Here is a 17,072-nt window from a genome sequence, read left to right as displayed (position 1 = left end):
CCCTTAAAATCAAGAACACAATGATGATCTGCTTTCAATATTTCTATTCCTTGCTTGTACTGGAGGCCCTATCAGTGTCAATAAAACAAGTAAAACAAGGAAGAGGCACATCAGATTGGAAAAAACAAACTGGCATCATTCACAAATGATATAGCCTACATGGAAAAATCTAAGAGTCTATAATACAATTATTATAATTAAGAAGAGAGGTAAATAAGGTTGGATATAATACCAATATACAAAATTACTTCTCAATATACCAAGTTACAGCAGTAGAAAATAAGCAATTTTTTAAAAGATGTTATTAAACAACAAACTTTTTTTAACTCTAACAATTGTGAGAAGAAAAAGAACAAGGTAAAATTATCAGGTCATTGAGTTATTAAGACTTACTAGACTGAAAGTTGTAAAAAAGATATTGTGATACTGTTGCAAAAATAGCCAAACAGACAAACAAATGAAAAAAGCTAGTAACCAGCCATTACATATACGAACATTTGATATAAAAAAAAAGTTACAATTTGCTGATTAATGAGGAAACAATGGAGTATATAAGAGCGTTGAGGAGAAAAAAGATGGCGGAGGAGTGAAAGGGAGTCACACGGGCCTCCTCCCAAGACCAAACTGGAATTGCGACTAAATAGTGGAAAAATCACCTGGAAAACAATGGAACAATAGAGGGAGAGGAGCCTTGGAGCTGCGAACAGACAGTGGAATTAACTTTCACACATCCCAACCCGTGAGAAGTGCGGTGGAGGCTCCAGAGGGTGGGCTGGGCGCCCACGGGCACCAGCACCAGAGGGACACTGAAACGGCCATTTGGACCCCCCTGAGAAGAACAGGGTCTGAATCATAAACAGGGACCCCTAGACTACAGCAGCCGAAACCAGGAAAACAGACAAAACACAATCCCGAAAAGCTTAGTGGCGCTCTCTGCCAGAGATGCGCCATCAGGCGGCTAGAGATGCAAAGAGACATTTAAAGGGCCAACGCAAAAATTTGCAGTGGCAGCCGCCCTCCTTGATCTCTGGGTAGAGGTGGCAGCAGAGTGGGCTGGTGCCTGGGAAAAGACTGGTGAGGAAAACTTTGTGAAGAGAACTGAGACAGCGGCCAGCGGAGCCCCGGTGATGGCGCACCTCCCAATCTGCAACTACCATCTTGCTGAGGCATAAGGGAATCAATAAACCTGCCTTTTGCAAGCTCCGCACACAGCTCCTGTGTGTGTTGGGGCTGGGGGCGGGGGCCAGGGGCTGAATGCAGACTGGCTGGAAGAAATAGAGGATCCCTGGCCAAAGGGGATACAGAGCTGCATAGAGAGCCTTGAGGAGACACTGGAGATGGACGCATTGGGGAAAGAACTGGAGGAGTAGCCAGGATTCCCAGAGCTGAGTCCCTCCCCATTCCGTAGTCTCCATTTTGTGCAGGCAGGCCACGCCACCAAAGAGGCAGAAGGGTGAGAACAAGCCTGTGGGCGTGATTACAACACGGTCCGCAGAAACGGTGGATCCCTGGCCAAAGGGGTCACAGAGCTTCCCAGAGACCCTCGAAGAGAGACTGGAGACAGAGGCATTGGGGAAAGAACTGGAGGAGTAACCAGGGAGTCCTGGTGCTGACTCCTTCCCCAGTCCACAGTCTCTATCTTGCTCAGGCAGATTACTCCCCTGAGTGACAGCAGCCTATAAGGACACGATAGTCCCGCCATCAGGAGGCACTGCTCCGCCCTGTGGTGCCTAAGCCTGACAGATGAGGACAGAGTGACCAGACTGACAATTACAGGAGACAGACACAGACAGCAGATTCCTGGAAGGCTCAAACAAATGACCCAAGGTCTGATAGGGTCAACAACTGACATCATCAGAGGCAGACCCAGAAAGAAAAGAAAAAATAAATAAATAAAAGACCCGCCTACTACTATAGAAGTTTAATCCACAAAGTCAGGAAATCTATATGGATCAATTGAAGCAGAAGCCAAAAAAAAAAAAAAAAAAAAGACTCTCACAAAAATGGGAAGAATCCCCACAGAGAGAGCTAAATGAAATAGAGGGAAGTGAACTATCAGATACTGAATTCAAAACAATGGCTCTAAGGAAGCTCAAAGAGCTCAGCCAGCTCAAAGGTAACTATGAGAAACTGCAAAGAAACTATCAGAACTTACAGCAAACTATATCAACCTGGAAAAGGACATAGAAACTATCAAGAAGACACAAGAGGATATGAAGAATACCATTTCTGAATTGAAGAACACAGTAGAAGGAATCAAAAGCAGGCTAGATGAAGCAGAGGATCGAATCAGTGAGATGGAGGATAAAGTAGAAAAAAGCTCCCAGAAAGAACAAGAAATGGAAAAAAGACTCAAAAAGAATGAAGAGGCATTTAGGGAAATGCAAGACAACCTGAAACGCAATAATATCCGCATAATAGGGATACCAGAAGGAGAAGAGGAGCAAGGGATAGAGAACCTCTTTGAACGAGTAATGATGGAAAATTTTCCCCAACTTGAGGAGAGAAAAGGTCTGATGGATCCAGGAGGCACAGAGGGACCCACTCAAGAAGGACCCAAGGAGGTCCACTCCAAGACACATCATCATCAAAATGGCAAATATCAAAGACAAAGAAAGAATCCTAAAGGCAGCAAGAGAGAAACACGTAGTAACATACAAAGGAGCCCCGATACGGCTAGCAGCTGACTTCTCAACAGAAACACTACAAGCCAGAAGGGAATGGCAAGAAATATTCCAAGTCATGAAAACCAAAGGCCTATGACCAAGGCTGCTCTACCTAGCAAGGCTCTCAATTAAAATAGAAGGGGGAAATAAGGACTTTCCAAAGCAAAAGAAGGCTAAAAGAATATGTCTCCAGCAAACCAGCACTACAAGATATGTTAAAGGGACTGGTTTAAGAAGATGAAGAAAAAGAGTGAGAAAGAGAAAAACACAGGTACAAAGGGAAAAAATGAGTAAGTTTCTATCAATAACTCTCAATGTAAATGGATTAAATGCCCCAATCAAAAGACACAGGGTAGATAAATGGATAACAAAACATGACCCATACATATGCTGCCTACAAGAGACCCACCTCAGAACAAAAGACCTACACAGACTGAAAGTAAAGGGATGGAAAAAAATATTCCAAGCAAATGGGCAAGAAAAGAAAGCAGGAGTAGCAACACTTATATCAGACAAAATACTTCAAAACAAAGGCCATAAAAAGAGACCCAGAGGGACACTTTATAACACTAAAGGAAGAATCCATCAAGAAGACATAAACATTGTAAACTTATATGCACCTAACATAGGAGCACCCAAATATATAAGGAAAATCTTGGACAACTTCAAAAACGATACAGACAGCAACACACTGATAGTAGGGGATTTTAACACCTCACTGTCAAAAATGGACGATCTTCCAAACAAAACATCAACAAGGATATTGTGGAGCTGAATGAAGCATTGAATTAAATGGACTTAACTGACACATATAGAACCTTACATCCCAAAGAAGCAAAATACACATTCTTTTCAAATGTGCATGGAACTTTATCAAAGATAGACCACATGATAGGACACAAAGCAAGCCTCAGCAAATTCAGGAAAATTGAAATAATACCAAGCATTTTCTCAGACCACAAAGGCTTGAAACTGGAAATCAACCTCAAAGAGAAACTTCAAAAACTGGCAAACTCATGGAGACTGAACAGTAGACTATTAAACAATGAATGGGTCAATAAGGAGATAAGAGAAGAAATCAAAAAGTTTCTGGAAACAAATGAAAATGAACAGACAACAGTCCAAAACCTATGGCACACAGCAAAGGCGGTCCTGAGTGGGAAGTTCATAGCAATACAGGCCTACCTAAAAAAGATAGAAACATTTCCAATAAAAGATCTAACACTACAACTTCAAGAACTGGAGAAACAACAACAAATAAATCCCAGAGCAAGTAGAAGGAAGGAAATAGTCAAGATCAGAGCAGAACTGAATGACATAGAGACAAAAAGAACAATTCAAAGGATCAACCATTCCAGGAGCTGGTTCTTTGAAAAGATAAATAAAATCGACAAGCCTTTAAGGAGACCCATCAAGAAAAAAAGGGAGAGGACCCAAAGAAGTAATATCAGAAATGAAAGAGAAGAAATAACAACTGATGCCACAGAAATACAAAGGATTGTCAGAAACTACTATGAACAATTATATGCCAAGAAATTTGAAAACCTTGATGAAATGGACAAATTTCTAGAAAAGAATAATCTTCCAACACTGAAGGAGGAAGAAGGAGAAAGCGTGAACAGACCAATAACAGCTGGGGAAACTGAAGCAGGAATCAAGAAACTCCCAGCACACAAAAGCCCTGGGCCAGACGGATTCACAGAATTTTACAAAACATTTAAGGAAGAGCTAACCCCTGTCCTTCTCAGACTATTCTAAAGAATCCAAGAGGAGGGAAGACTCCCAGACTCTTTTTATGAGGCCAGCATCACCCTGATCCCAAAACCAGATAAAGACCCTACAAAGAAAGAAAACTACAGGCCAATTTCACTGATGAACAGAGACGCTAAAATCCTCAACAAAATATTGGCAAATCGCATCCAGCAAACCATTAAAAAGATTATCCACCACGATCAAGGGGGATTCATCCTGGCAATGCAGGGATGGTTCAATATACGCAAGTCAATAAACGTAATACATCACATAAACAAAAGGAAAGATAAAAACCACATGATCATCTTGATAGATGCAGAAAAAGCATTCGATAAGGTACAGCACTCATTTATGATCAAAACACTCAGCAAAATGGGAATAAATGGGGCATTCCTCAACGTCATAAAGGCCATATATGAAAAACCTACAGCCAACATCATACTCAATGGGCAAAAACTAAAAGCTTTCCCGCTAAGATCAGGAACACGACAAGGATGTCCTCTTTCACCACTTCTATTTAACATAGTATTGGAAGTCCTAGCCACAGCGGTCAGCCAAGAAAAAGAAATAAAAGGCATCCAAATAGGAAAGGAGGAAGTAAAACTATGATTGTTTGCAGATGACATGATAGTGTACATAGAAAACCCTGTAGACTCCACCAAAAAACTACTCAACCTAATAAGTGAATATGGCAAAACAGTGGGATACAAAGTCAATATTCAGAAGTCAAAGGCATTTTTGTACACCAGCAATGACATAGAGGAAGAAATCAGGAAAAAAAAATACCATTTGATATAGCAACAAGAAAAATAAAGTACCTAGGAGTAAATTTAACCAAGGAGGTAAAAGACCTGTACACAGAAAAGTATACAACATTGAAGAAAGAAATCAAGGAAGACACAAATAAATGGAAGCATATACCGTGTTCATGGATTGGAAGAATTAATATCATCAAAATGCCCACACTACCCAAAGCAATTTATAGATTCAACGCAATCCCTATTAAAATACCAGTGATGTATTTCACAGAAATAGAACAGACATTTCAAAAATTTATATGGAACCATAAACAACTCCAAATAGCTGCAGCAATTTTGAGAAACAAATACAAAATAGGAGGGATCACAATACTGGATATCATACTATATTACAAAGCCACTATGCTCAAAACAATCTGGTACTGGCACAAGAACAGATCCATAGACCAGGGAAACAGAACAGAAAACCCAGAAATAAGCCCAGGTCTCTATGGGCATCTAATATTTGACAAAGGGGGCAGGAGCATAAAGTGGAGTGAATAATAGCCTCTTCAACAAGTGGTGTTGGGAGAGCTGGACGGCTACATGCAAAAAATTGAAATTTGATCCTCAGCTGACACCATACACAGAAATAAACTCAAGATGGATAAAAGACTTAAATAGTAAGTCGCAACACCATCAAAGTCCTAGAGGAGAACATTGGCAGGAAACTCTCAGATACCCCATGCAGCAATTTTTTCACTGATATGTCTCCTAAAGCAAGGGACATAAAGGAAAGAATAAACAAGTGGGACCTCATCAAAATAAGAAGCTTCTGCACGGCTAAAGAAAACATCAGCAAAATGAAAAGGGAGCCAACCGTATGGGAAAATATACTTGCTAATGATACATCAGATAGAGGTTTGATCTCCAAGATATATAAAGAACTCACTCGACTCCACTCCAAGAAGACAAATGATCCAATCAAAAAATGGGCAAAGGACCTGGGCAGACGCTTTTCCAAGGAAGAGATACAGAGGGCCCAGAGGCATTTGAAAGGATGCTCAGCATCACTAGCCATCAGAGAAATGCAGATCAAAACCACAATGAGATACCACCTCACACCGGTCAGAATGGACATCATAAACAGATCAACAAACAACAGGTGCTGGAGAGGCAGTGGAGAAAAGGGAACCCTAGTCCACTGTTGGTGGGAATGCAGACTGGTGCAGCCACTGTGGAAAGCAGTGCGGAATTTCCTCAAAAAGCTGAAAATGGAACTGCCTTCTGATCCAGTGATTCTCCTGCTGGGACTATACCCTAAGAATCCCAAAACGCCAATTCAAAAGAACCTATGCACCCCAATGTTCACAGCAGCACAATTTACAATAGCCAAGTGTTAGAAGCAGCCTAAATGCCCATCAGTAGATGACTGGATCAAAAAATTATGGTACATTTACACAATGGAATACTACGCAGCAGAAAGAAAAAAAGAACTACTAAACTTCGTGACAGCATGGATGGAACTAGAGAGCATTATGCTAAGCGAAATAAGCCAGGGGGCGAAAGACAAATACCGTATGATCTCACCTATAAGCGGAACCTAACCAACAAAACAAAGATGCAAGGAAAATAAGGCCAGCAACACCGAAAGAAAAAAGAAACCAACAGAGACAAGAGGGAAAGAGGGATGGGTGGGAGGGGGAAAAGGAAGTGAAGGGGCAAGTCAAGGAACATGTAGCAAGGACTCTTGGACAAAGCCAAAGTGGGGAAGGATTGAGGGAGAGAGCGGGGAGGGGGGCAGGGGAAAGTGGTGGTGGGAAGGCGGAGACAAATGTATTTGAAAAAATAAATTAATTTTATTTTTTTTATTTATTATTTTTAAAAAAGTGTTGAAATTACCTATCTGTATTTAAAAAAATAAAATTAGATCATATATTATATCACACACAAAAAGTAATTAAAGGTAGTTTATCAATCCAAATGTTTAAAAGCAAATTTTTTTTTTTAAGGATTTCATTTATTTATTTTTAGAGAGAGAGGGAGAGAAACATCGTTGTGCAAGAGATACAATGATTGGTTGCGTCTCACAAGCCCCCAACTGGGAATGGGTTGTCTCTGTTATGTGCCCTGACTAGGAATCAGTCCAGTGACCTTCCAGTTCACAGGCCTGCTCAAACCACGGAACCACATCAGCAGGATAAAGAGCAAATTTCCAACTTTAAAAGGAAGATAAATCTTTTTACCTCAAAGTAGGGAAGACAAAGCGCATATCATAAAGGAAAGATGGTAACTTCAACTACATTAAAATGCAAAACTTTTGTTCATCAAGTCATCAAAAAGAGTGAAAAGACTTCCCACTGCATGGATAAAAATATTTGCAAAACATCTAACCAACAAGGCATTGGTGTCCAGAATACATGAAGAACCTCTACAGTCAATGAGAGAGAGACTAACAGCCCAACATAAAGGCAAAAGACATAAACAGGCACTTCTTAGGAAAGAAACCCAAGCATCCCAGTGAACATCAAAAAGATGTTTCTTTTAGCTTATTTTTTAATTTTTTTATTTATTGATTTTGAAAGAGAGAGAAAGGGGGGAGAAGGAGAAGGGAAGAGAGAAGAGAAAGAAACATTGATTTGTTGTTTCACTTATTTATGCCTTCATTGGTTGCTTCTTTTAAGTGCCCCAACTGGGGATCAAACCTTCAACTTTGGCATCAGGATGATGCTCTAACCAAGAGAGCTACTCAGGCAGAGCAGCACTGTTTTTTAAATTCTATTCAAAATAAACAGAACATATATAGTTATATACACCTGTTTTTTGCCATAAATAGAAAATTATGCCCACAGGTGTGGAAATAGAGTTAGAGAGTCAGAAATTGATATTATAGTCCAACATTCTAACTGTACTATTGGATAAACATATTTGAGTCTTAACTTGCCTATTACACTAATTATACTAATATTTTTAGTGATGCCAAATGATATAATCATTACAAAGTCTTTTTAATGTAATAGCTGCAAAACTTCTAAAATTATATCACTTAGCTCTTTTCTATGGTCCTTTGTGTCTTATTTCCAATACCGCTTTCAGTACAACTGTACTTAAAAAAACAAAAAATTCACAGTAGTGATGAGCTAAAGTATTTAGTTTTGTTTTACTTATTTTATTTACTTTTTCAACTTATGCACTCAGAAAAGGCTTGAAGAAATTAAATTAGCTTAAAAGGTAAGCAAAATAATAGTACCTCACAATGCTGGCGAGAAGCTTGAATTTCACATTCATATTTGTTCTTTACAGATTCTAAGCAGAGCTCTCTATAGATTCCTGCAACCAAACACAATTATTCTGATTATGTTGGCAACAAATAGTTTCATTATCACTTCCCTACAGTTAGGAATTGTCCTAACTGTATTTTATAAGATGAATTAAGAAGAAATTGACTAACAGTGATTCTAACTTTATCTTTAAAATCTAAAAATAAAAAGGCCCAGTTAAAGTATGTATCATAAAAGACCAGAAAAGTAAGAGTTAAAGAGCTCAAAAGAGACTACACTGCAAATTTTACTTCTTATCCCATCCTTCTAAAGAATACTCCTAAATGTTTGATAGAGAAGTAGCAAAATGAAAATAAAACTCCCTCCTATGAAATGAAAAACAACTTCTGAGGACTCATAATGGAAATAGAGTCAATAAACTCTGGATTCATTAATCATATATGGTCAAACAACTGGATACCGTAGCCATCAAAACTACAATTTTTAAACTATTACTTATTTTTAGAGTCCAAAAAGCTTCCAACAGGACTAAATATATAAACGGATATAACAAAATCTGTGTGGTTTGAGTGCTCCTGACCAGGCTTTACCTATAGGATGGATGTTCAAGAGAGTTTAACTTAGAGGTACCAAGGCAACATGGCCATGCAAATATGCCATCACAAAAATGGCACAGAGCTCTAGAAGCATATACTAAACTCTATGCCACAGCTGTCCCTAGAAATGTAAGCCTTTCTTGTATGGTAAAGGAAAGAGACAGATATCTGGAACTATGCCATTAGCAACACATTCATACACACTATTCTTCCTACAATCAAAAGGGAAGGCCACAGTGTAGAAAATTGAATAACTGACTTAAGTAATATTTCCTAAACATCCAGTAAGTCTCAGTTAGTTCTTTCAGAGTGTCAAAGAAAATTATAGACATGCTTAGTTTTAAGGGTGTGCTAAACCAATATGCAAAGACAGCAAGCAAACTGATTATCACATCATCTACATATTTAATATTAAACACTTAAGAATAAAACTTGGATTAAGGTGGGTCTAGTAAGAAAAAGAAACTATTATCAACAATGCCTTTGGTATAACAAGTACATGGATCAACTAGTGTCTGAAAAAGAAAACAATCAGCATCTTCATTAATTGAAATTGTTTTTAGTTTGACTAAAGAAAGAATGATCTTTAAATGGATATATCCCTTGTTGGGAGTGCTAGGACACAATTCTGAGCTTGGATCCCAATTACAAACAAAAGAGTGCATTTTAATCATAAATATAGTATAGCATATTTTCACTTATTCATAGTTCAGTTTACAAATGAGTAAACAATCTTATGAAAATTAAAAATTATCATTAAATTATCTAGTTGACAGCTAATTCCCTGTTCTCTGTATCTTGATCAAACACTTTTTAATTTTATAAATAAAAAACAATCCTTATCACCCTGACAGGCAAAAACTACTAAGAGTATTTAAATTGAACCTTAATTTACCTAATAGGAAATTAAACTGTGATAATAACAGTATCTCTTAATGAAACTATCATGGTTCCTAATTGTTTCACACGTGGCAGCATCTTTACAACACCACTGTGAGCAACGTTAGGGCTTTTTATCTTTTGGTTTTCCCCACAGCAGCAGAGAAAAGCAAGAGGTATTTGATAAATAACTGTGGGCTGACTGACAGTGAAACACTCTTGTCAGTGTAAATATATTTGTAATTCCAGTTAACAACCAATGCTCACTTGATAAACACCTTTTAAATCTATTGAAAAGTTCATAGTCTACTATATGAATAAGATGTTTCACTTTCCTACCTGCTACCTTTGTACGAATTTGCATATTTTCTTGTAAAGTTGCCAGTGGTTCCAAATATTCTGGTGCTTTTCCAGCTATGACTTCTTGTAGTTTTGCATCCACCTGACTTAAACGTTCTTTATAAAGTCTTAACAAAGCAAAAATTAAGATATTAATTTTAAAAGCTCAACATAGGCTAACAATTTACCATTTCTATACATTCCCTCTTCCTAAATAATCATATTCTAACGACCTACCAAATGTATTTTTGACTTGACCTTAAGTTAAAAACTCAATTACATTATTTGACTTTACTTACTTAATCACAAAATAAATGTGTTTCTGTTTTTTAGATACATCATTCCTTAATGGTTAATTCATGATACAGTAAAATGCAACTGAATAATTACTTTTGGCACCTTAGATTTTTGGGTTTAACTGCCTAACAATAAATTGATTATAGTATAAAAGGTCATTTAAGCACTGAGTTTAAAAGAAACAAAGAAATCATTTTGAACGACTTAAAGACATCACTAGTTGTCAAAAGAAATAACTCCCTGGCTTCTCTCCACCTTTCCTGAAAAGGAGTCAGTAGTACAATATTTAGCCTACTTGATTTTAAAAAACAATAAAGAGGAAGTAGAATGATAAAGATAAAACAAAAAGTACTATACAAAATAGAAAAACTGTAGAGCTTGTGATTTGGCATAACCCAGTTCATCTGGATCGCAACTGGAGATGCTATAACAACGTGAATTCTGCCATGGATGGGGAATGAAAATGGGACAGGGGATTCCTGTTGCTGTAGTTGAGTCCACATACAAATATTCTAGTTAGCCAACTATTATACCAATTCCTTTAGCTTGACTATCAAAAATGGAGTATGTGAGACAACTCTGTTTATTTTTGGCAATAATTCTGCAGGACAGACTCTTTTTAACAGGAAAATGTTTACACTGTCATTCTTTATGAAAGGCACTTTTAATCTTCATTTGGCTCCATTTTAAAGACACCCTAAAAATTTCAAAGCAGGTTAACAATTTAAATTCATTTTGTAAATTTTTTTTGCCATTATTTTTATCATAGGTGAAGAATATGTCATAGTAGGTCACCAGGGTGACATGTAGTAGCTTCCAAAAGAAACCACTGACTAAACTTGGAGATGTCAGTATAACTAGCAGCTGTCTTTTGAAAATATGGTACCTGGCTTTCATCTAATATTCTGCTTTTTCCTCTTGAAAATATAAAGCAATACAATTAAGATAATAACTATTTTCTATAATTGAACATTGTAATTAGCATAGAGATTTATATAATGATTCTGAAGGAATAAAGCAAGTTTGGGTGTTAATGCAATATTCCTTAAAAAAAGGGAGGGAGGGGAAATAATCTGAGTTAACTGCCAAAATAATGCATTATCATGTCTGGGTTAAATTTTTCTAAACTCAAAATACAATGATAAACAAATGTATAAAGTCAGAAAAGTGTAACATAATACTTATACTTTTTGAAATTACTAATAAAGCAGGTCCTCAAATAAGTTTCATTCTATGTCATTTTGTTATAACGTTGATGAGGTACCACCAAAACAACTCTTGTTAATATCAATTAGCCCATGATAAAACTGGTTTTGTTCTATGCCCTTTTGCTTAAAATCAAAGAACTTATCAATGACATTGAGTGAGGACTTACTGTACAATTTTAGGCAAAATAATAAAATGTGATGCAAAGGATGAATATACCTAAAAACACCAAACTTACACAAAACATTGATTAGGTATCCTGAAGAGGTGAACAGCATCTTGAATGAAGAAGATACGTGAATTAACAATATTCAACTAACTACCCTTTTAAAAGAATAGATTTCTCAAAACCTGTATAATTTTTATAACCTTGGAATTCAAATGTAATCTCATCAAAGTCAAGGATCATGAGTTCTTCAGCAACAATACTAGTCAGAATAGATGCTTAATTAATATTTGTTGAACACTAAACTTTGAAATGAATGGAAGCTTGGGTAGTACAAGTTTCTCTCTTTTCAAGGAGGTGGAAGAACTCATCTACCACCACTAAACAAACTGCAAATGGTGAATTTTCTGCACTACGAAAGGAGTGCTATTGTGCCCTGTGGTGCTGGAACAGAAGCAGGATAATTATATTATGTTATTACTATAATAATTATTATTATATTAGTTGATTTCCCACCTCTTCTAAAGAGGACTTGAGACAGCTTGCAGAGATACATAAACAAGGCAACTAGGGCAAGACAAAAAAATAAGATAAATACAAACCAGATGCAAAGATTAATTTTTTTCTATAACATATTTCTGGGTACCAATTCACTGAGAAAGCATCCTATTAAATAGAGGTAATGGGTCTACTTTTACTACTTTCATAGCTGAATGAGACTAGCAGGAGTAGCTGGCTGGCTGGTCATAGTGAGTCATCAGAGAGCAAAATTCAAGGCACCTCCCAGCCCCAAGATGAACAAGATTAGGCTTAATGACTGACTAGTTGCAAAATCTTCCTTGGTAATATATTATCCTAGAGCTTTACAGTAACTTTCATTTCTTAGATAACCATTATATAAACTTTAATAGCTTAATAGGTATATCTTAATTAAGTGTATGAGAATTATTCATTTGTGGATTACTTATGTTAAAATAGAAAAATACAAATTTGCTTCCTCTTTCCCAGAATGAGCTGGATGAACTCTTCCTGTTTCCCAAATAATGGTTTCTTTGGGGATCTAAACTCATTTTAATTTAAAATTAATAATGTAAATCTTTAGAATAAGAAAATGATACCATGTTTTTTAAAGCCAAAATTTTAAATTTTGGATAATTTTGAATTGGTTATATTGACGTGTTACACTAGCATGGGCATTATCTATATATTCATGTCTACTACCAATGAAAGTTAAGACCAGAAATGGCATAAACAGCAGGTTTCATATAGTAAACAAATCTGCCCCATTTTAGTCTGGCAATTCCAGATACGAAATGGGCTTTTATCTATTCTTTGGGTTTCTCTAGGTAAGTTGTTGGGGGAAAAAGAAGTAGTAGCAAAATTATGAAGAAATGACACAGTGAAAAGCTTTCACACACGGAATGTATCTATATTCTCAAATGGTTTCTCTCTCTCATCTATAATTCCTAACACATAGCTATGCCCCATGACCTTGCCAGCAAATTCCAAAGATCAGCACATGGCTGATTTCATTGTCAACCACAGGATACCTTCATCTCCTATTCTTATACTCCCATTGTTCTCTCTCCCCAAATTACTGTCAGTCAATGAGAAAGAGGAAAATGAGAAAACCTTAAGGTTTTTTTAAAAATCTATTATCAGCATCTATTTTGTTCTCTCAAATCATTGGAGCCTATCCTCATGTTACAAGCTTTACATAAGAGTTCTGGCATTATAAAGGGGAGAGGGAGTGTGGAGAGAAGTATCTAATAAGCACCCAGTACATGCCAAGCAAATGGCTAAGAATTTTATACACTGCCCATTCAATAATAAAGAAACTATTGTTATACTGTTTTAATCTGTTGAGAAAGCCTAGATGTGGTGCCTGTGCTCTTTCTACTCCCCTACATGTCCTCCAAAGTAATGTGTCTTAGTGGGAGGAATATCGTTATCATTTGGAGGCAGAAAGCCTGGCTTAATTTATCACTCTCTGATGAACTATGAGCAAATCAGTCTCTCTGAGCATCGATTTTCTCACAGGTAAAATGGAACTAAGACTATCCCCAAACCTTACAGAGTTGCTGCAAGAAACAAATTAAATAATTTATGTAAAAACATATATCCAATATTAAGATACAAACAAAAATCACTCTGCTATCCTTCGGAAATATTCTCTCTTATTCTCAAATTTTTTAAATGCTACCTTCACCCAATTATTTAGCAAAGGAATGAATGAAGCAGATTAGACCCAAGTGTGCAATAACCCAGGGAAAACATTTTAATTAACAACATTCACATAGAAATCTTATTATAGCCCCACAAAACCTGCCTAAAAACCTTCAATTTAGTTAATAAGGTCTTAAACAGGTGAGCAATAGTTGAAGCCTCTTTCAGATCAGTTAGTCCCCTAACACACAAAGAAGAAAACAGTGCACAGTGAATATTTCTCTTGTACTAGTATACATGTGACATGGTTGAGATTCAGTGACAATGACCTTCTAAAGTCACTACTTACTGATCCTTGAGATCCGTAAACTGTTTTTCAAGATTGGACATTTCATCTAAACATTCCATTCTTCTTCTTTCACAGTCTTCATCATCCATTTCTGTTAATAAAAAGGCAAATATCAAAAATAAAATTACTTTTATGTTCCAAATACACCTATTAATTCAAATAGTAAAAAAAAAAGGGGGGGGGAACTATAATATGAAGTTAGAGATGCCATGCCTATATTAAGTCGTAAGAGAAAATAAACATTTATGCAAAATAATTTCCAGTATAGGTTTTAACCTAAAATATAAATGAGAGTTAAAACTACAGTAGTCTCTAGACCTTTTTTTATTCACTTTTAAATCATTTTAAAGAGCTGACATTAAGCTCTGACTATAAAGTAATTAACCCACTTTTGGTTTGTTTTCCACCAACCCAACCAGAACTTAAGCACCAGAATGATTATGTCCCTTAAAGGTTAATGTTGCTCAAAAACACTTCTGGAATTCTTCCAGAACTGCTCACAGGACTGATCTCACTGTTAACCACAGGATATCTCCATCTCCTATTCTTATGCTCCCATTGCTCCCTCTCTCCAAATTACTGTCAGTGAGGAGGAGGAAAATGAGAAAAACAAACTTTTTAAGAAAGCAACTGTGGATTACCAGGTCTGTCCTATATTCCATATCCTTTGTTTCTACATCACATATATTCAACACATCAAAATAACTAAAGTGTAAAATTAATCTACATCATTTTTTTAAACATTCAATGTTTTTTTATATTAGTTTCAGGTGTCTAGCATAGTGGTTAGACAATCATATACTTTACAAAATGTTCCCCCCAATATTTTCAGTACCTATCTATCACCATAGATGGTTATTACAATATTATTGACTATATTCCCTATGCTGTGGTTTACATCCCCATGACTGTTTTCTAACTACCAATTTGCACTTCTTAATCCCTTCACCTTTTTTACTTTGTTCTCCAATGCCTCTGCTCTGGCAACCATCAGTTTATAGAAAATTATCTGCATCTTGATATTCATCAAATAAAGATGAAACTATGAGAAAGAGTTAAATTATGTTCCATTATTTTCATATAGCAAGGAAGTATACTTCAAGATGACTCACTCCCCAATTTCTGGATAGTAGGATTTTTTCTGTACCTTAGGACCTGCTCAGTACCAAGGTTTAAGAAGAATGAAACTATGGAGGTTGAACATGTAAGACTAATAGTAGAAAAGAGATGCTTTTACAAGTAGTAAAACTACAAAATTTATTTTTACAAGTTCTTTGTACTTAAAAACTTGACTTACAGTTCAAATTATTATTATATTCTTCACAAACTAAGTTTTCCATTATTTTCTGGGATGGAATAAAAACCAGTGAAAAGTCACAACAGTTAACATAAACATTAGAGAGGGAGAATTTTAACCAATAGATGTCACTTTGTGAGATCCTAATTCCCATCAAAAAATCCAAAGAACACTTGAAAATAAAATTTTTACAGACCTAGGAAATGTAATCACATACACACTATATGTTCCTTCTCTGTATTCCTCACTTTTGAAATCTCACCTACTTTCATGGCTTGCCAGATGACATCCAAATTATGCTTCCCATCCCAGGCAGGTTCCAATGCCTCATTTCCATCTGTCAGTTGGACACTCTAACTTAAAATACTACCATCGCCTCAAAAACAGCATGTCTGAAATACTCTATTTTCAATCTTCATCTCAAATCTTTTACTCTTTTGTTCACCCTGCCCCCAGTTTCTTTGCACTCATCAATCTTGTTTTGTGCTTTTTAAAAAAATCTTTTATATCTATACTTTTGTTTTCCTTTTCTAACTCAAATCCTTCTCCCAACCAAATTGGTTTTCTCACTCTTTTGAATAAGCCCTAAGCTCTGGCCTTTGCACTTTTTCTTACATTCTCCTCCTATAGAAACACCAGACCATTACCACCCCAATCCAAATTTTATCCATTCTTCAAGATAATTAAGGTGATTCCACCTTCTTCAACTAGACTTTGCTGACCACCCTATTTTGAAAAGATGTTCTGTGCCTCTGAATTCCTACAGCATTATTCATAACAATTCACTTGGCAATTAATCAAGTGGTGACTTATGGTAGCTCTTTAACTGAGATCATAACTATTTATTTACATCTCACACTGAATTGTGCCCAGTGCTGTAAGTCACTCATAAGTATTTACTTTTTTGGATGGCTAATATATTGATTGAAATTACATACTTCCACAGATATTTCCTTGAAAGGGAAACCTAAAAAGAGTGTCAGGGTGATACAATCATCGACTTGTCACTAATCCTTGCTTTACATGGCCAAAATCAGGCCAAGAAAAAGAGTATGTCTCATCCTTATCATACGGAGAGAAGGAAAAAAATCCAGGTAATCAAAAATTCCACTTTTTAAAAAAATAACCATTCTTAAAAGTTTGCAAAATTGATCTGCAGTGTTAATCTGCTCCCCCCACAACCCCACAGACCCTGCCAAAAACAAAAACATCTCTTGAAATAGCCCAAAGTTAGAAAAGAACGCAGGGAAGAAAAAATATGGAGATTCTCAAAGCTGCCAAAAATCAGCCAATTTATTTGCGAAAGAAGATTCCCAAATCACCCCTGATGTTGAGCCCTTC

General features: G+C 36.4%; 1 protein-coding gene across 3 annotated transcripts in view; it reads right to left on the bottom strand.

Annotated features, from left to right (window-relative positions):
- Nucleotides 1–17,072, bottom strand: part of BRMS1L (BRMS1 like transcriptional repressor) — a 38,745-nt gene that overhangs the window by 20,786 nt on the left and 887 nt on the right. For 2 of the 3 annotated variants that reach the window (XM_054588196.1, XM_054588272.1), the window contains exons 2-4: nucleotides 14,435–14,525; nucleotides 10,251–10,378; nucleotides 8,406–8,485 (exon numbers count right to left, since the gene is read on the bottom strand). In XM_054588196.1, coding sequence (XP_054444171.1) covers nucleotides 8,406–8,485; nucleotides 10,251–10,378; nucleotides 14,435–14,525 — 299 coding nt within the window. Of the gene's footprint in view, nucleotides 1–8,405; nucleotides 8,486–10,250; nucleotides 10,379–11,991; nucleotides 12,032–14,434; nucleotides 14,526–17,072 lie in introns of all 3 variants that reach the window. The other variant, XM_054588351.1, reaches the window with a different exon arrangement.

The sequence above is a fragment of the Pteronotus mesoamericanus genome, unplaced genomic scaffold, assembly GCF_021234165.1.
Source record: "Pteronotus mesoamericanus isolate MK-2021 breed Mesoamerican mustached bat unplaced genomic scaffold, CSHL_Meso_final contig_100, whole genome shotgun sequence".
Lineage (NCBI taxonomy): Eukaryota > Metazoa > Chordata > Mammalia > Chiroptera > Mormoopidae > Pteronotus > Pteronotus mesoamericanus.
The sequence above is the reverse complement of the archived record's forward strand: the minus strand, read 5'-3'. Positions and strand labels throughout refer to the sequence as shown.